This window comes from Callithrix jacchus, chromosome 22 (genome assembly GCF_049354715.1).
Source record: "Callithrix jacchus isolate 240 chromosome 22, calJac240_pri, whole genome shotgun sequence".
NCBI classification, from domain to species: domain Eukaryota; kingdom Metazoa; phylum Chordata; class Mammalia; order Primates; family Cebidae; genus Callithrix; species Callithrix jacchus.
The window spans coordinates 45,270,995-45,291,793 of NC_133523.1; the positions used below are offsets into that span (position 1 = coordinate 45,270,995).

The 20,799-nt window shown below is 42.4% G+C and overlaps 1 protein-coding gene across 24 annotated transcripts in view; it reads right to left on the bottom strand.

The window, feature by feature from the left end:
- The window catches only part of ZNF577 (zinc finger protein 577), a 109,032-nt gene that overhangs the window by 80,046 nt on the left and 8,187 nt on the right, over window positions 1-20,799 (bottom strand). For 9 of the 24 annotated variants that reach the window (XM_035285657.3, XM_035285655.3, XM_017968002.5 and 6 more), the window contains 5 exons: window positions 20,034-20,120; window positions 19,152-19,230; window positions 17,529-17,655; window positions 16,261-16,356; window positions 8,349-10,556 (listed from right to left, as the gene is read on the bottom strand). In XM_035285657.3, the coding sequence (XP_035141548.1) occupies window positions 9,388-10,556; window positions 16,261-16,356; window positions 17,529-17,655; window positions 19,152-19,211 (1,452 nt within the window). In that variant the 5' untranslated portion in view covers window positions 19,212-19,230; window positions 20,034-20,120 and the 3' untranslated portion in view covers window positions 8,349-9,387. Of the gene's footprint in view, window positions 1-4; window positions 4,080-8,348; window positions 10,557-13,660; window positions 13,810-16,260; window positions 16,357-17,528; window positions 17,680-19,151; window positions 19,231-20,033; window positions 20,121-20,799 lie in introns of those variants that run through there. The other 15 variants (XM_078361259.1, XM_078361260.1, XM_017968003.4 and 12 more) reach the window with 7 other exon arrangements.

Below are 20,799 nucleotides of genomic sequence, written 5' to 3' on the forward strand. Positions count from 1 at the left end.
TAAATTTTCTTTTTTGTGTTTTTGCCATCAGCATATACATATGTTCTCTAATCTACTAACTGAAAACTTAAAAACTTCTTGTGCCACACACATCCTCCTGAACTGTACAACGAATTTCTCTGCTCTCCCTGACGGCAAACTCAAGGGTCACTTCCAGTTTATTTCTCTTCCTCATTTTACATTTTCTCCAGAATCCACCCTAAATGGGTTCATATCTTGATCACTGCACGGGGACTACTCTTATCAAGGACAACAGTGACCTCCTTCGCCATGTTACTGCACTGCAACTTCAGGCATCTGGTGCCTGCCTACAAATCCAGTGGGATAAATCTGAGTTACATATGCTTATCTGATAATGATGGGAATCTCAGGCCCCAAGCATACATGACTCAGTTGTCCATACCCCTTTTATTTTAAAATATGTCATTCTCTTGGAGATATTATACCTGTTTGGTTTTCTTCCTACCTCAGTGACTTCTCTTTCTCAATTTCCTTGACTGGCTCATTTCCTGACTTTTAAATGCTGGTGTACCTGAAGGCTCAATTCGAGACCCTCCTCACCTATTTGCCTCAGTGCGGTCGTCCTAGGCGATGTGTTCCTATGACTTGAAATCCCATCTGTATATTAATGACTCCCCCTAAACATCCATCATAATCTACAACTTCTCTTCAGAAGTCCAGACTGGTATCTACCTCCCTCCTCTGCATTTCCACTTGAAAACCTACGGGGCATCATCAAAATAAAACTATAAATTGATTCCCCCAAAACAGTTGCTTGCCAAATCCTCTACATTTCTTTCAAATTTAGGAAAAGTCATTACCCTCTACCAAATGTGTTAAGTCTCACATATAAGTAATTATTGATTCCTTTTTATTTATTTATTTATTTTTAATGAGACAGAGACTTGCTCTGTCATTCAGGCTGGAGTGCAGTGGTGCTGGCTTGGCTCACTGCAACCTCCACCTCCCCAGGTTCAAGCAATTCTCCTGCCTCAGCCTCCCAAGTAGCTGGGATTGCAAGCGCATGCCACACACTACCTGGCTAATTTTTGTATTTTTAGTAGAGATGGGGTTTCACCATGTTGGCCAGGCTGGTCTCGAACTCCTGATCTCAAGTGATCTGCCTGCATTGGCCTCCCAAAGTGCAGGGCTTACAGGTATGAGCTACTGATTCTTTTAATCTAATCCATCACCATATCCCATTGACTCTATGTCAAAAACATGGACCAAATCTGTGTTTCTTTCCTGTCCACTACCACATGACTTCAAACCACCACCATCTGGACCACTACATTAGTTTCCTAATCTTTCTACTTTCACTCTTGCTCCATAGCAGTCAATTATTTACACAGCAGCCAAATTTTTCCAATGTAAACATGATCATGCCCCTCTTTTAACACCCTCCAACAGCCTCCCATTGTGCTAATAATAAAAACATCCAATTCCACTGACTCCCAAAACCTCATATTACCTGGCCTTTGCCTGTCCTGCTGATGTTCTTCCTCAAAAGTGCTTCTCTCAACTACTATGATGTTAGTAATTACACTAGTAACATCTTTATTTCTCAAATATACCAAATTCGTTCTTATTTCAGAATCTTTGTACTAACTGCTCTCCTGCTTGGAATATTCTTCCTCTTGGACTTCATGTGACCAGTTCATGTAATTCTAATCTTAACTTAAACATAACCTCCAGGCCGGGCGCAGTGGCTCAAGCCTGTAATCCCAGCACTTTGGGAGGCCGAGGAGGGTGGATCCCGAGGTCAAGAGATCGAGACCATCCTGGTCAACATGGTGAAACCCCGTCTCTACTAAAAATGCAAAAAAATTAGCTGGGCACGGTGGCACGTGCCTGTAATCCCAGCTACTCAGGAGGCTGAGGCAGGAGAATTGCCTGAACCCAGGAGGCGGAGGTTGCGGTGAGCCGAGATGGCGCCATTGCACTCCAGCCTGGGTAACAAGAGCGAAACTCCGTCTCAAAAAAAAAAAACATAACCTCCTCAGAATATCTGTTTTCTGAGTCCCTAAAACAGCACAGCCTCTCAGGCACTCTCCAGTCTAGTTCATCAACTATTTTAGTTCTTTTCATAGCATCCGTCGTACCTTTCGTGTCAATCACAAAACCACCTCCCTTCTCTTATTCTTCACCTGTCTGAGGGCCTTTGACGCCTCTTTTTCTTCACCTATTGCAACAGCCTCCACATTCATCTGCCATTTTTCAGTGAGAAAGAGTGTAAAGGTGGGTATTCAGAAAATGAGGTCTGAGCCAGATACAGCAGGGTTTGTTAAGCCTGAGTTAAAGGTCTGGTAGCCATTAAAAGATGCAGAGCTCGGCCGGGCGCGGTGGCTCACGCCTGTAAGCCCAGCACTTTGGGAGGCCGAGGCGGGTGGATCACGAGGTCAAAAGATCGAGACCATCCTGGTCAACAAAGTGAAACCCTGCCTCTACTAAAAATACAAAAATTAGCTGGGCATGGTGGTGCGCGCCTGTAATCCGAGCTACTCAGCAGGCTGAGGCAGGAGAATTGCTTGAACCCAGGAGGCAGAGGTTTCGGTGAGCCGAGATCATGCCATTGCACTCCAGCCTGGGTAACAAGAGCGAACCTTCATCTCAAAAAAAAAAAACAAAAAAAGATGCAGAGCTCTGTTTTTCTTTTCTTTTTTTTTATTATTTTAATTTATTGAGCCTAAAGTTTAACCATTACTTTCTTTTTTATTTTTTTTTTTTTTGAGACAAAGTGTCACTCCATTGCCCAGGCTGGAGTGCAGTGGCACAATCTTGGCTCACTGCAGCCTCCACCCCCTGGGCTCAAGCGATCCTCCTGCCTTAGCCTCCTGAGTAGCCTGGACTAGAGGCTCAAGCCACCAAGCCTAGCTAACCAATCATAACTTTCAAAGTAAAAATGTGTCATTTTCATGAAGTCCAACTCACTCCTTTCTTACAGATTGTGCTATTGGCGTCACGTCAAAGAATTCTTTGCTTAGCTCTTGGTCCTGGGCATTTTTTAATGTTTTCTCCTAAAAATTCAGTAGTTCTGCATTTAACATTTAAATTAATAATCCATCTTTAATTATCTTTTGCAAAGAATGTAAGGCTTAGGTTGAATTTCTTTTTTGTTATTATTTTTTAATCTCCAATTCTGCCAGTACCATTTGTTGAAAACAATAGTCTTTCTTCACTGAATGTTTTACTTACGTCAAAAGCTAACTGACTATATTGTGTGTGGATCTATCGCTGGACTCTTCTGTGTTCCGCTGGTCTGTATGTCTACCCTTCAACCAACGTCACACTGTCTTGATAACTGCAGCTTAACAGCAAGTCTTGACATTAAGAGGCATGCGTACTCCAATGTTGTTCCTTTTCAAAATTAGTTTGGCTGTTTTAGTTACTTTGCCTTTCCACAAAAATTTTTAGAATTAGGTTGTTAATGTTTCTTTAACTTGAATCACCTTGAATCTATGGATCTGCTTGAGGAGGAATGCATGTCTTAATCATACTCTGTCTGCAGTACTCTCTTATTAAGTACTAATCTTCGAACTCTATCTGCCTTGTTCTTCCCAACTCCTGACTTTATCTTCTCATTTCAAAAAATCTACTGGGCTCTACCTGTGTTTCCCCTAGTGCACTGTGGCCTGCAAACTCTCTCAAGTCAGTAAGCAGAGCAATCACGGGGATCATCGTATTTATTTCCCCTTTTTGGAGATTGCACTGCTATACTTATCCAGTGTCCAGTGTTGGAAAACCATTCTTTCCCATTTTCCCTAGATTTTTAATTGTTTAAGGTAGGAGCATAAATCTGGTCTCTTTTTTGCCATCACTGTTGGAAGTAGCTCTGTTGACTGTGTCTTAAAAAGCCATTTTTTCTTCTGTTCATGGAGAGAGAGAGTTATTTGTGAAAGCTAGTTCAAGCATTCAGGCAAGAGATGGCATGGGGCTGTATGAGCATGGCAGCACTGGAGGTGATTCTTGGGGCACACAAAATCAGCGGCATTTGGATTTTGGTTACCAAATGAGAGAAAAATCAATAATAAATTTTAGACTTGGCACTTCATCAATTGAGAGGACAATGGCTCTGATTCCTAAAAGAAAGAAAACGAAGGAAGGGGCAGGTCAGGGAATAGGAGAATTGGAGATACTGTTTTCAGAATGTTTAGCTTGTCATGCCTCCTGTTTGTGTCCACAGAAATTCCAAGAAGTTGACTTGGTTTTATGAAGCTGTAATTTTGGGAAGTAGTCAGGGCTGAGGATGGCTTAGATTAACAGTCAGGGGTACAGTATATTCTTTTGGTTTTAGTTCACATGTCGTAATTGCACATATTTAAGGGATACAGAGTGATATGCTGACACATGTATACAATGTATAATAGTCAAATCCGGGTAATTAGCATATCCATCACCTAAAACATTTATCATTTGTGTGGTGAACATTCAAAATCCTCTCTTCTAGCTTTTCGAGAATACACAATAAATTATTTATTTCCTAGTCACTTATGAAGCAAGTGAAAATAGTACTGGAATAGGGGCAGGGTCTTACCACATCACCCAGGCTGACCTAAAGAACTGTGAGATAATAAATGTGTTGTTTCAAGCTGCTAAATATTTGTGAGAATCTGTTTTGGCATCAACAGAAAATTAATATATTATTGACACCAGAAACATCAGAAACAAGCCAGGCATGGTGGTTCACACCTATAATCCCAGCACTTTGAGAGGTTGAGGTGGGCAAATCACCTGAGGTCAGGAGTTTGAGACCAACCTGGCCAACACGGTGAAACCACATCTCTACTAAAAATACAAAATTTAACCAGGTGTGGTGGCACACACCTTGATCCCAGCTACTCAGGCAGCTGAGGCAAGAGAATCACTTGAACCCAAGAGGCAGAGGTTGCAGTGAGCCAAGATCGTCCCACCGAACTCCAACCTGAACAACAGAGTGAGATTCTGTCTCAAAAAAAAAAAAAAACAACTATCAGAAACAACTTAAGTACATCATACCTTCCTTCCTTTTACGTATTTATTCAGCTGTATTCAAACTTAATGCACTTTGCATGAAGCTACATTTCCTCATTCTACCTTTGTCTGAACCTTGATTTTTATGGTTTGTTTGGTTTTCCCTAAATTTTAAAATTAGAATTGTGTGTATTTTCATATAATAGTTGTTTGTATTAAGCCTTGCAAATCCATTGTAGAGAAAGGCAAAAGATAAAAAATGGCTTTTTATCATTTTCTTCTGTTCTTAGGAAAAAGCTGTCATTTCTTTTTTTTTTTTTTTTTTTTTTTGAGACAGAGTTTTGCTCGTTACCCAGGCGGGAGTGCAATAGCGTGACCTCGACTCACTGCAACCTCCACCTCCTGGATTCAGGCAATTCTCCTGCCTCAGCCTCCTGAGTAGCTGGGATTACAGGCACGCGCCACCGTGCCCAGCTAATTTTTTTTGCATTTTTAGTAGAGACGGGGTTTCACCATGTTGACCAGGATGGTCTCTTTGACCTCGTGATCCATCCCCCTCGGCCTCCCAAAGTGCTGGGATTACAGGTTTGAGCCACCGCGCCCAGCCAAAAGCTGTCATTTCTAAGGTATGATCTAGCTGTTGTCTTTTCTCATTCTGAACCTTTTGCAAAAGATCTCTTATCAAGAGTAAAGGAGACATTTCAGAGAGGGGCCCAGCTATTAGAATTGTGAAATTACTAAATTTCCATCTCTTAATGAAGGACAACTTTTTAAAAGCACAAAGCTAACGTTGGAAAAAGCCCTCAGAGGTCAGACTAATCAGGACCAGTGAGGAATTTCCAGTCCTCTACCTCCACCCCTAATACAGAAAAAGGCAATGAGATCCTGGACTATCTTCTCCCTTACATGGGATCAGAGCCAGGCAACTTCTGGTGGGAGAACTGACAATGGACATCTGGAAGGTTCTAGAATCTAGAGACCCAAGTTCTAAACTGGGAATCAAGACAAAGTGGGTGGAATCTGTAAATCTGTGTACCAGGAGTTGCTAGGTTTTTACGTGAGTCAAATTTCTTTATACATAAATCATCTTCCCAGTTAGAAGTTGAAACGTTGCTGACTTAGTCCTCAAAGCACTGCACGGCGGACACTGCCCTAGAAGCTTTCTGTTAACACTGATGCAGTTGTTACCAGACCAGTTCTGGACACCCCATAGCACACACAGACACCTACACACCTAAAAACGTTTCATCTGGGGTGTAAAAGGAGAAAGTCAGCAGAGTAAGGTTAAGTAAGACCCATGCACCGAGTCCCCTCCCCAGCCTCCAACATGGGATCCATCTGGCCCATGAGAACAAGAAGAACAAGAACAAACACGTCCGTAGGGCTGCTTCCCACCTCAGCCACACAGCAGGGCAGACTCACCAAGAACCGACTGGGTCTGACCTACCAAAGTCTGCCCCAGCCAAAGCAGAACTGCCGGATGAGCTCAGAATTGATGTGCCTCAGGCCAATTGCCTCATAATGCTGCCTACAGAAGCCCCAGCAAGCACTGGCTAAGGTTCTGTTACCTCTTCAACTGCCTTGAGCACCCAGATAGAATTCATTCACGTGGAGAAAAATGGCCAAAGGCAGATATGTGCCAGAAACCCCTACTGGGGCTAAGCAGTCAAGACATACCAGCCGCTAACTAGAATAAGAGTTGTTAGGCCTCCTAACTGTACTTCCCAGAAAACTCAACAGCCTAGCACAGGTGTCTTAGGCACTGCCCATGCCCAAATTACAGTTCCCAGGAAGCTCAGCAGCCCTGCTCAGAAGTGTCAGTTCCCAGAAAAGGCAGAGAGAGGCTAAACACAGGGTAGACGACACTCCACAAATTCAGCAGCGCTTGCTTCTCCCTTCGGGAACCTGGTCCCAGTTGCCTCCTTCTGGTCCCTCCCTGGGAGGCTGAACAACCTAGGGGCATTGGCTCCAGTAACTAGACAAAGCTTCATCTCTCCCTTGTTCGGGTGGAGGGAAACCCTCAGTAAATTATAACTTCTATAATCCACTTTATTCAGCCCTCTTTCACATATGGGACATTGATAGCATCTGTTTCCAACATCCTTTCCTGTTAATTCTATCAGTGTGTCACTTCTGGGTCTCTGAGTTTTCTTCATGTTACAGGGTTGTATTTTCCTGCTTCTTTGCACACCTGGGTAAGTTTTTTGATTGGATGCCAGACATGGTCAATTAGTGACAGATGGCTTTCTATTTATTAGTCTCTGTCTGGAAAACTGCTAAGAACTTGGAAAGTTTGACCTTTTCGTAGCTTGTATGTATGTTTTGTGAGGAGGGTTCAAGGCAGCCTTTAATATAGAGCAAATCTGAGCCACCCATAGAAGCAATACTCCTCCTAAGGTCCACTGTGATTCTCCAAATGTTAGGAGGCGTTTCCATTCCAGCTGGTGGAAGTGCCGGTTCCTCCCAACCTTGGGTAGCATCCAAGGATTTTTCTGCCTGTTCATTTCCAATATTTCTTCCTCCAACCTGGCAGGGGGAGAATTCCTCACATACATGTGCTGATTATGACTCAAAGGCTTGTGGGGGAAACTATAGAACTCTCAATTCTGAGTGCAGCTCTTCCCCAGTAATCCAACTCAAGAATTTGGGCCACTTTGAATTCCTCAAACCCAAAACTGTCTCAATTCATAGAGATGGCTGGGATCTCCTTGAGTTTGTCCTCTCAATGCTGCAGACTGGAAACATTCTCCAGGCACTAAGCTGGGGCAATCATAAGGCTCATTTCATTGTTTCCTTTCTGTCACAGAAAGTTTTCCTTAGTCCTTTACTCCTCAATGTCTGATGAAGTTCACTCATATATTGTGTATCTTTTTTAGATATTTAAGGCAAGAGATTACAGATATTAGACATTTATCGTTAAAGAAAAAGGGATTGTTGGAGTTGACTATGAAAAAGATTAGTCAGCATCTAGGTTCATTACGTCATATGTATTCCATACTCATAATAAAGTACGTTAGCTTTTTTTTTTTCTTTCTTAGAGTCTTATTCTGTCACCCAGGCTGGATTGCAAGTGGCATGATCATTGCTCAATGCAGCCTAGAACTCCTGGGCTCAGGCGATCCTCTTGCCTCAGCCTCCCAAGTAGCTGGGACGATAAGCACATACCACTATGTCTAGCTATTATTTATTTATCTATTTGGTAGAGATATAGTCTTGCTACATTGCCCAGGGTGGTCTCAAACTCCTGGGATCAAGTGATCTTCCTGCCTTGGCCTCCCAAAGTGCTGAGATTATAGGTGTGAGCAAGTGTGCCTGGCTGGGTATGTTAATTCATATAATTTCAGAATAGATACAAATTTATGTTTGGCAACATTTCAAGCATCACAAATCTCACGTTCTTTTTGGACATTTAGGAGTTATTTTCCAGTGCTGATGTGACTTTAACATTTCAAGAGCATCTACAAGGTTCACATATAACAATCATAAGATTCTCTGATTATACAATAAAAATGTTAACATACCTGGATCATAATTATTAAGATAGGGAGATTATCCTGGTTTATCTGGGTTTTCCCAATGTAATCACAAGAGTCCTCAAACATGGAAGAGGGAGACAGAACACTCAAGTGTTAAGAGTGATGTAAGACCGATTGGTCACTGCTGGTTTTGAAAGGAGGCCTCAAACCACAGAATTTAAGCAGCTTCTAGAAGCTTGAAGGGCAAGGAAAGACGCTCCCCTAGAGCCTCCGAAAGGAAAAGCAGCCCTGTCAACAGCTTGATTTAGCCCTGTGAGACACATCTGGACTCCAGACCTCCAGAACTGTAGGGTAATAATTTTGCATCATTCTAAGGCATCAGATCTGTTAGCTTGGTGCAGCACCCACAAGAAACGAACAGTTTTACTTCCGTATTTGTTATATTCATAGGTTTTCGTTACATAATAACATTCCTGGGGCTCAAGATGTCATTTATTAAACATGTCCCTCCAAGACTCTCAAGGCATAAAAGTGTGATACATGAGTTAATTTGGTGAGTTTCCATCATTTCTCACTTTTAAGACTTTTTTCCTATAAATTCTCCCATAAAAATTTTACTAAAAATGTTTTCCATCTCCATTGCCTCTAAAGTTGTCTGTTTCTTTGACACACGAGGCACAATTAAGCACTAAAAACACCATCACAATCTTTCATAAACATTCCTGTAAGAATTCTTTTGATACCAATTGAGATACCATCTGCAGGTAAGGGCTTCCTAATAACACCTGCATTTCTATCCAACGTGATTTCGATGGTGTGTAACAGGTTCAGCTTCTCACAGAAATGTCCTCCACAACCAGTGCCTCCGTGGTTTCAGCCCTAAATGAGCTATCTGGCATATAATGGTTGGAGGATTCCTGCTAAAGATTTTCCCACCTTTCCGGTATCAGAAGATTTATTCTTATAAAGTATCTTTAAGATACAAGATATAGTTTATTACTGATGGGGCCACATTTACTTCATTCGCAAGTCTTATTCCTTGTTCGAATTCCTGATTCACTACAAAGGGTTGATTTCTTGGAAAAGGTGGGTCCACAATCACTACATTTCTACCCACTAGGAGCTCACTAATGTTTAACAATGGGGGGGTTCTTGAGGAAGGCATTTCTGTATGTACCGTGTTCACAGTGTTTTGCTCTTGTGTGAGTTCACTCATGTATAAGGAGGTATGGCTTCTGGAGGAAGGTTTCTCCACCTTCAGTGAATTTAGGGCTTTCTCTCTTATGTGAGTTTTCTTATGTTTAATGAGGACTGACATGTGAGCAAAGGCTTTGCCACAGTCACTGCATGAATACGGTCTCTCTCCAGTGTGAGTACGCTGATGCTGAATGAGCTTTGACTTGCTTCTAAAGGCTTTTTCACACTCACTACATTCATAAGGTTTCTCTCCTGTATGAATCCGCTGATGTCTGGTCAGGTCTGACTTAAAATAGAAGCTTCTTCCACAATCACTGCATTCATAAGGCTTCTCTCCTGTGTGAAGTCTCTGGTGTGCAATGAGGTATGCCTTCTGGGAAAAGGCTTTCCCACACACACTGCAGCCAAAGAGTTTCTCTCCAGTATGGGATCGCTGATGTCTATTGAGCAGGCACTTCCGGCTGAAGGCTTTTCCGCATTCGCTGCACCTGTAGGGTTTCTCTCCTGTATGGGTTTTCTGATGGACTGTGAGCTGTGACTTTCTGGAGAAGGCCTTTCCACATTCCCTACATTCATGGGGTTTCTCCCCCGTGTGAGTTCTCAGATGCTCAGTGAGCTGAATCTTCCTCATAAATGTTTTTCCACATTCACCGCATCCATGGGGTTTCTCTCCTCTCTCTGTTCTCTGATGTTGAATAAGCTGTGCTTTCCTGGAGAAGACTCTCCCGCACACACTGCATTCATGCGGTTTCTCTCCTGCATATATTTTTGGATGGTCACTGAGCTGTGATTTAGTGCTACTGGCTTTAACACATCTATGGTATTTAATTCCAGTAAGGGTTTTGTCATGCTTGATATGGAGGCATGATTTCCCATATCCACCAAATGCATCAGAATCTTTTCCTGCATCTCTTGTATTCTGGATAACAAAACCTAAATGAGATTGCAAACATTTACAATGTGAGCCAAACTTACTGTGTCTTTACATTAAAGGAACAGTACTCTTATATAAACGAAACTTATTTCCAAGGGCAGAACTTTGCTGACATCTTTCTAAATTTTTAAGCTCATTTTGGTTTTCTGGGTCATATGGTCAATCCCTTATATTTCTTCTAGGAAAAAGAATAGTAAGAACATCCGTGATCATTTTTTGTGGAGGTGGCAGAAGGCGCAAAAATGCCATGGTCTTGGCTGGCTTTTATAAGATCACAGTCTCAGAGTAATGTCCCTCACACTCTGTGAAAAAGAATGATACTATAAAATGGCAAAAGGAAAACACAGCACCTTTGGCAACAACAATGGGTACTCTGTAATGAGTAAATACAACTTGGGCTACTCCCAAAGAAGACCTTGAAACAGAAACACATTACAACTGGATCAAAGCAAAAACAGATGGAGGGGATGGATGCATTCACCCAACACTGAATGGACTGGTATTTGGGATACTACAGTGTCTAATAATATATTATCTGTCTCCATGAACCTGTCATTAAGTAAAAAGAGAGAATTGGCCAGGCGCGGTGGCTCATGTCTATAATCCCAGCACTTTGGGAGGCCGAGGCTGGTGGATCACGAGGTCAAGAGATCGAGAGCATCCTGGTCAATGAGATGAAACCCTGTCTCTACTAAAAATACAAAAATTAGCTGGGCGTGGTGGCGTGTGCCTGTAGTCCCAGATACTCGGGAGGCTGAGGCAGGAGAATTGCTTGAACCCAGAAGGCGGAGGTTGCGGTGAGCCGAGATCGCGCCATTGCACTCCGGTCTGGGTAACAACAGCGAAACTCCGTCTCAAAAAAAAAAAAAGAGAGAGAATCAACAGGTATGCAGAGAAGCAAGAAAATTACAGAATGTGAAGAACAGTAAAAAGGAAGTAGCTCACATCATAGGGTAAAAACGAGCAATGTTATGCAAAGAACAAAATAAAGAACATTCCAAGAAAAGAGAACAGCCAGTGTGAAAACCCAGAGGCAGAAAAATCTTAGGTGTCATCAAAAAAATGTAAGAGGAGCTGGTATGCTGGAATATCCCGAGTTTGAATGAAGTAGAAATACAAAAGTTTGGCAAGGCTGGCAGAATTAACAACATAGAGATTTTGTAGGAGGACTTTGTTAGAAACTGGAATGTATGCTAGGAACAATGGCAGTAAGCCACCAAACACTTCCTGCCAAGAAAAGTGTTCCGAATTGACAGTCCCAACATTACTGTTCTATGGAGAATCAAATGGAGAGATAAAATTATAGAAAAGAATACACTGGAGGCGATGGCAGAATTCAGGTGGCTTGATCAGGAATAATTACAATGGAGATGGAGAAATGTGAAAAAACAAGGACATAGGATGGAGGAGGAAGACTTAAGATTCGCTCTTACAACAAACGTTGCCAGTAGAAGGGGAAGAATTGACAACAGCTGCTCACTGTGTGGCTTAAACACCTATATAGGGGCTGGTGCCATGTAATAAAATGAGGGAGATTAGGGGCGTAGGTTTGCCACTGGGGTAGGGGGAAACGCATGCTCCATTTAGAGGCCTGTAAAGGCTTGAGATGAATAATACATAATTAAAGAGACCATATCAAGTATACAGATCTATGAGTATAGAGAAAGTTCTAGATATAAGCTTACAATTTTAAGTCACAAGTATATAAACATTATTCAAATACTTGGGACTGTGTAGGACTAGATGAGATTCTTTAGGAAGGATAGACAGAGAAACAGGTGGGCCTAGGACAAGAGCTTCATGCACTTTGAGTCTTAAGAGTTTTGGGAGAGGGATATGCACAGAGAATTTGAAAAGACCATCCAGAGACATCAAACTGTGTCTGTGCTGACCAAGCAAATAAGCAATGTGGGTTTGAGTAACAAAGGTTTAGAACTGGAAAATCAGAATACAGGATGCACAGCATTTCCTTCCAAGGTCACTGAGGCAAAATAATAATTACCTAGTTACTAAATCTTTCCCGCCTTGTTGCAACTGCACAACAAAATCAAACTTTTCTAAAACACCAATTTAGAGCAATACCGTAGTCAACACTCCAACTTGCTATACAGACACCGAGACACTGTGATACAAGAATAAATACGTATTTGGACTTCACCCCTGGTTCCTGGCACGGAATTCCTACATCCCTTGCAATTTCCTGAGTGTAGGGGTGATGGTAGCAATTCTAATACTTGATCTCTGACTCTAGTACCTGACACAGAGCCCCTAAATCTATTGGAAGTTCCTGGGTGATGAGGGCATGTTTTATTCTAACGAAGCAAATCTTGATGGACTCCAGACAGTTTCAAGATGGGGGTTGGTCACATCCTCCAGATAAGGCTGAAGTTTTTGGGTTTTTTTTTTTTTTTTTCTTGAGATTTCACTCTGTCGCCCAGGCTGGAGTGCAGAGGCACAATCTCAGCTCACTGCAACCTCTGCCTCCCAGGTTCAAGCAATTCTCGAGTCTGAGTCTCCTGAGTAGCTGGGATGACAGGCACCAGTGACTATCCCTGGCTAATTCTGTATTTTTAGTAGACATGGGGTTTGACCATTTTGGCCAAGCTGCTCTCAAACTCCTGACCTCAAGCCATCCGCCCACCTTGGCCTGGGACAGCAAGCACGAACCGCCACGCCAAGGACTTTTTTTTTTGCGAGTCTTGCTCTCGAAGGACTTTTTTTTTTTTTTTTGTGACAGTCTTGCTCTCCATGGACTGGAGTGCAGTAGTGCCGTCTCAGCTTACTGAAACCTTCACCTCAGTGATTCTCCTGCCTCAGCCTCCCGAGTAGATGAGATTATAGGTGTGCACCACCACCACACCTGACTAATTTTTGTATTTTTAGTAGAGATGAGGTTTCGCCACGTTGGCCAGGCTGGTCTTCAACCCCTTACCTCAGGTGATCTGCCCACCTCAGCCTCCCAAAGTGCAGGGATTACAGGCATGAACCCCCATGCCCAGCCAGGCTAGAGATTAATAATCAATCATATCTATGCAATGAAGCCTCCACAAAAATAATTACAAGATAGACTTCAGAGAGCTTCCAGGTTAGTGAGCACACTTACATACTGGAAGAGTGATTCACTCCAACTCCCTGAAGTTAGAAACTCCAGTGCTTGCGACCCTTCTAGATCTCGCCCTACACACCTCTTCATCTGGCTGCATCCTTTATCATGGTCTTTGCAATAAATCAGCAAGTGTGTTTCCCAGGATTCTGTAAGCAGTCACAACAAATTATCAAAACTGAGAAGGGGACTGTGGGAACCACGTATTTGTGGTCAAGTCAGAAATGCGGGTAACGTGGGGGTCTGCTACTTATGACTGGTATCTGAAATGGGAGACAGTCTGGTGAGACTGAGCCCTTAACCTGTGGGGGCCATACTAACTTCAGGTAGTTCGTGTCACAGTGATATTGTGAGACATTCAGCTGGTGTCAGGAGAGTTGGAGACCTGGCTGGTGTGAGGAAAACCCCTACACATTTGGTGTCAGATGTATTCCATAAGAGTAGAAAAACAATTTTTTCCCCTGACAGGTATGAAACAAGCATACAATATTCGGTATTCCAGATACTTATGATTTAAAAAACAGTTCCCTGGATCAGCTTCCCTTTTCCCAGGGAAGTGTTACAGTCACACTGGCCAGTGGAAATGAGTCAATATGAACTAAGTCTCCATCAGTTTAATAATATTCTAACTGTGTTAAACGCAGAACCTTCTGCAATGACGGAAATGTCCTATATCTGTGTTTTCCAATATGGTAGCCACTGTGTGTGGCTATTGAGTGGCCACTTGAATGTGGCCAGGGTGACTAAAGAACTGAATTTTTGGACCAGGCGCAGTGGCTCACACCTGTAATCCCAGCGCTTTGGGAGGCTGAGGCGGGCAGATCACTTGAGGACAGGAGTTGGAGGCCAGCCTGGCCAACATGATGAAAACTTGTCTCTACTAAAAATACAAAATAAAATTAGCTGGGTGTGGTGTTGGGTGCCTGTAATCCCAGCTACTTGGGAAGCTAAGGCAGGAGAATTGCTTGAACCCAGGAGGTGGAGGTTGCAGTGAACCAAGATCATGACATTGCACTCCAGCCTAGGCGACAGAGCAAGAATCTGTCTCAATTAAAAAAAAAAAAAAAACTGAATTTTTAATTTTACCTAATTTTAATTAAATTTAAATAACTATACATAGCCTGTGCCCAATGCATTGGCCAGCATAGACACAGACTATTATCTATATTTGCCCTTATAATCTCCTTGATACGGTCATCTCCAAATTTTCTTCTTTCAACTAATACCACATTCTTCCTTAATGTCCGCTCCTACATCATCTCTGGCACTCATCGGTTAGACATTCTGAGGAATCACTCCCCATCCAGGAAAACATTCAACTGCCTTATCTTCCATTCATCCTAGAACCCCAAGTTATACCTTCCTAATATTACAATGACTCTACCTGACTATCAAGCAAAATTCTCTAGAACTAGCAAAGAAAGATGAAACAGGCCGGGTGCAGTGGCTCATGCCTGTAATCCCAGCACTTTGGGAGGGCGAGGCAGGTGGATCACCTGAGGTCAGGAGTCCAAGACCAGCCTAGTTAACATGGTGAAACCCAGGCTCTACTGAAAATACAAAAATTAGCCAAGCACGGTGATGCGTGCCTGTGATCCCAGCTACTTGAGAGGAGGAGGCAAGAGAAGGAAGTATTTGGACAGCTGTCCTGGTGGCTGGCAACACACAGGGGGTTAGAGTGCAGACGAGACATCAGTAGCAGAGATGTGAATTTGCGAGTCTCCAGTAAGGGACAGGGAGCTCAGGCCTTCAGAATAAATTAAACTTCTACCAGGAGAATCAGCAGAAGATAAAAAGAAAACAGAAGCTGGCACTTTGGGAGGCCGAGGTGGGTGGATCACGAGGTCAAGAGATCGAGACCGTCCTGGTCAACATGGTGAATCCCCGTCTCTACTAATAATACAAAAAATTAGCTGGGCATGGTGGTGGCGCCTGCCTGTAGTCCCAGGTACTCGGGAGGCTGAGGCAGGAGAATTGCCTGAACCCAGAAGGCAGAGGTTGCAGTCAGCCGAGATCGCGCCATTGCACTCCAGCCTGGGTAACAAGAGCGAAACTCCGTCTCCAAAAAAAAGAAGAAAAGAAAATGGAAGCTGGGAAGGTAGGGGAGCAGGAGGTGAATAAGTCGACAGAGACACCCAGAGAGACAGGTGTGAGGGCTTTCACGTGGGTTAAGGTGAGACCATTTTCAGTAAAGGAAATCAGCCCTTTCCAGTGGGGCCGGGACGTGCCTAAGCGACAGAAGTGTGAAAAGCAACACAATCCAGATGGGTTTTGAGAGGAATTTCAGAGCAAGTAAGGTAGGGAGCAGGAGGAGAAAAGCTGGGGGCAGGCTGGGAAGGATGGAACCAGGTAAGAATTCAAGGACATGGACTGAAATCAGATCCAGAAAACAGAAGAAAGGAAGACATGACCCTTTGAGAGCAGGGAAAGGACAGCTCCATTAGGGGCGGACACAGATGCAGAAAGGCTGTTGACTAGGTTACTGGGCCACCAACTAGTGTAAAGTCCTCTAAAGAACACTTTGAAAGCATCAAGCATTTTCTGACCGGCTTGGCTTTTCATGCCACTTCTCCCCATTTTCTTAGTTTTCACTCCCTTACCCGGACAGGTTTCACTGTGGGCCGCCCCTTCTACTATCCATGGCGGTTTTCCTCGCTCCAACTTGAAGAGTGAATCTGGCTTCGTGCCTTGATACCCTGTAAACAAGAAATCACTGAACACCTGGCATGTTTGCTTGGGGAATCAATGAAGATGGAGAGAGAGATGTCTCAGGAACCACAGTATTTGTACTTTGATAAAGTAAAAATCTTCACTCAGGAGAAGAGCACATCCACTTTGTGCCAGGGAGGAAAATACAAGTCTATGACACTCAGATCCATTAGGGCGGTTACTATCAAAAACAAAACAATTCTCCTGCCTCAGCCTCCTGAGTAGCTGGGATTATAGGAGTGTGAAACCAAGGTCAGCTAATTTTTGTATTTATAGTAGAGACAGGGAGAATTGCTTGAACCCAGGTGGCGGAAGCTGCAATGAGCTGTGATCGCACCATTGCACTTCAGTCTGGGTGACAGAACAAGACTCAAAAAGAAAAAAAAAGGAAAGAAACAAAAACAAAACAAAACAAAAAATAACAATTGTTGGCAAAGATGTGGAGGAACTGGAATCCTGTGTACTCCTGGTGGGAATGTAAAATGGTACTGACACTGTGGAAACCTGTTCCTCAAAAAATTAACAATGGAATTACTGTGTCATCCGAAAATTCCACTTCTGGCTATATACCCCAAAGAATGGAAAGCAGGGTCTCAAAGAGATATTTGTACACCCACATTCATAGAAACATCATTCACAAGAGCTAAAACATGGAGGCAACCCAGTGTTCCTTAACAGATATGTGGATAAGCAAAAGGTGGTATATACATCAAAAGAATATTACTCAGCCTTAAAAAGGAAATTCTGGCACATGCTACAACATGGATAAACCTTGAGAACATCACACTAAGTGAAATATGCCAGACACAAACACATAAGGTACTTAGAGAGGTCAAAATCCTAAAGACAGAAAGTGAATGGTGGCTGCCAGGAGCTGGTGTGAAGTGAGGGAATGGGTAGTTATTGTTTCTTGGGGACAGAGTTTCAGTTTTAGAAGACAGACGGTAGAGGTGGTGGGGATGCATGACACTGAATGCATTTCATCCCACTGAACTGCACACTTATGGTTAAGATGGTAAATTTTATGTTATATCTTTTACCACAACAAAAAAAATCTATGATATACAATGCTTTAGTCAAAACCATTAACTATGTAAGAGACTGTACAGAGGCTACCAAATAAGGAAGAAAAGGTAAGTGGCTGTGATGCTGTCCTCACCTACTGATACTAGGTTTCTGTAGTTCTCCGACATTACTTCCTTGTACAAGACCTTCTGAGACGGGTCCAAAAACTGCCACTCCTCCCTGGTGAAGTCCACAGCCACATCTTCGAATGACAATAATCCCTATAATAACAATTCCAATGCAATCTGAAGTGGATAACAATAGATGAAGTAGAAAAGAGGGACACAGACATGTCCTGATCCTTTTCTCCATGACAAATCATGCACAACACGACTATTTCACATACCATAGGACCGTGGAATTCCACTAATTCCTCCTACCCTCGAAAAGCACTAGGGCAGTATTTGCATAGACATGAAACAATGTGCAACAAGAATGTTCATTATTCCTTTGTTTCCAATAATGAAAACCTTATCAATAATCTAAATGTCTATCAAAAGCAGACGGGGTTAAATTACAGTACCTCCATGCTATAATATACTACAAAAATGTTAAAATCAATGAGGCAGATGTATACATATACATATGGCTCTCAATGATCTCCAAGGCTTTCTCTTAAATGAAAAAAAATTAAGCTCCCAAATAATATATAATCTAAGACATGTTAAAAAAATGTAATAATGCAACTGGGCGCAGTGGTACATGCCTGTAATGCCAGCACTTGAGGAGGCCAAGAAGGGCAGATCATCTGAGGTCAGGAGTTCCAGACGAGCCTGGCCAACATGGTGAAACCCCATCTCTACTAAAAATACAAAAATTAGCAGGGTGTGGTGGTGCGCGCCTATAATCCCAGCTACTCGGGAGACTGAGGCAGGAGAATTCCTCAAACTCGGAAGGCAGAGGTTGCAGAGAGTCAAGATAACGCCATCGCACTGCAGCTCCATGCAACAGAGCAAGATTCCGTCTTGAGAAAAAAAAGGTAATAATAGACACAATTCTACATGTGTAAGTACATACATGTATGTATATACAAATATATATAAATATATTCTATCACATGTCAATCACAGGGAGGAACTGGGTGGAGACCCAAAACTATTACCACTTATTACCCTTTCGGTTGAAGTTGGGGCAGAAAAAAGGGTGAAAGGAGACAGCGTCTTTTGATATAAATGCTTCTGTTTGCTTGAATCTCTTGCAAGCAAATGCAGCTATGTATCATTTCAATAGTTAACATACAAAAACCAAAACAAGCATAACTGTGGCTTTGTTTTTTTTGAACCTGGAGTTAGGAAGGTAAGAAAGAAGCACTGTCAGTATCTGCATTCCAAGCTGTTCAAGAATGGTGCTTTTAGTTGTCTCCGCTGCATTAGTAACAAAAATCTGGTTGTTACTGATATGTTATGGTTGAGAGAATTCTTCTTCATGGAGGATCATTTAAAGGTTAAGCAGCCCATTAATTCTACTGGATTCTCCAGGCTTATTCCTGGGCAAAGTCGGATGACCAGAAGCCTGTATTTTCAAGGCACAGTTTCCAAAATTTCAAAGAATTTTGTCCAATCCAGTTTTCCTTAGCTTACCCCACTAAACAATAGGAAAAAGCCAAAGAAAATGTCCCACGCCTTCATTACGAGGCTGAATTTGAAGACACTGTCAACCACAAAAGCTCTCTAAAGGAAAGGCATTTCTCAAGATCTAACAGTAGTACCATGTTTACCTCCCCTGAAGAACTGCCTTGCTCGCTCCTCACAGACATTACGATCACGGCATTTTTCATGTGTTTCCTGTTATTTCCGCTGCCAAAAAAACAAAGGAGACACAGTTTAAAGGAGAGAAAACCCACAGGGTCTTAACAGTCACTTAGCTGTGTTCTGATATAAGAACTCTGCACGTACTGGGGAGACTGAGGCAGGAAAATCACTTGAACCTGGGAGGCAGAGGTTGCAGTGAGCCGACATGGAGCCACTACACTCCAGTCTGGGTGACAGAGTGAGACTCCTCCAAAAAAACAACAACAAAAAAGAACTTTGCACAAACCCCCCAATCTATATATCTTATTTCTTAATGTGTCAGGATTTTAAGATTACGACTTATTTTCCGACAAATTCTGACTTTTATCGGTATTCAGTATCTCATCTAACCAGACTGTCCTTTACAGGCTTCCACAGATCCATTGGGAAACAAAGAACAAAACAGGTAAGACATCTTTTCATTTCTTGATGCAAAAATATTAAATAAAATATTAGCAAATAAAATCCAGTCTCATATTAAAAGAACAAACCATTAAGAAAAAGTATGTTTTTTTGCCCCCAGGAATATATGAAATTGGGAAATAGAGCAACATAAACCAAAGAAAATTTTAAAGAGAAAAAATATAAATGAAAGTCATTGTAAAGGTCAAAAACCCTTGGGAAAGAGAAATAAAAACTTGGTAAATCAGAGTTATTATTTATTCAGACCCTATTACGTGCCTAGTACTTACTACACTTTGTACATAAAGAGCATTTGCTCTCTTGATCTTCATAATGACTCTATGAAATAGAAATTATGACAGCTTTTTTTTCCACAAATAAGGAAACTGACTCAGAGATTTACCTACCCAAGTTAGAGGCAGAAGCAGGTTCTTCTTATTCCATATGCACTTGCCACCTGGCTAAAATTATTTGCAGGTGACAAAAATGCTCAACTAGAAAACAGAAAGACATCAATTTATAAGTTATGTGTAATGACATGAGTAGAATGAAGTGACAGAATAAACATATATACTTTTAACTTCTGCTCTTGTCCACTGAGTAAAATCAGAAACCAAAAAAGAAAAAGGGAAGGGCCTCTGCAAAAAGAAAGAAGTCGCGATTTACAACGAAAGTATTAACTGTGCAGAAATAAGCATAACCAGCAAAGTCCAAGACACGTATGGAAAAATCCTACAGCTAGTCAAAGAAATAAAATCCTTGGGTTGGCCGGGCAAGGTGGCTAAGGCCTGTAATCACAGTACTCTGGGAGGCCTAGGTGGGTGGATCACAAGGTCAAAAGATAGAGACCATCCTGGCCAATATAGTGAAACTCCATCTCTACCAAAATATAAAAATTAGCTGGGCGTGGTGGCGGGCATCTGTAGTCCCAGCTACTCGGGAGGCTGAGGCAGGAGGATTGCTTGAACCCGGGTGGCAGAGGTTGCAGTGAGCTCAGATCGCGCCACTGCACTCCAGCCTGGCGGCTGGTGCCAAAGCAAGTCTCTGTCTTAAAAAAAAAAAATCTTGGGTGAATGGAAATCCATCACATGTTCCCGAAAGTGTTGGATCCACATCAATTCTACCCAGATTAAACACTTGATGAAACTGCAGTTTAAAAAACTCTCCAAGAGC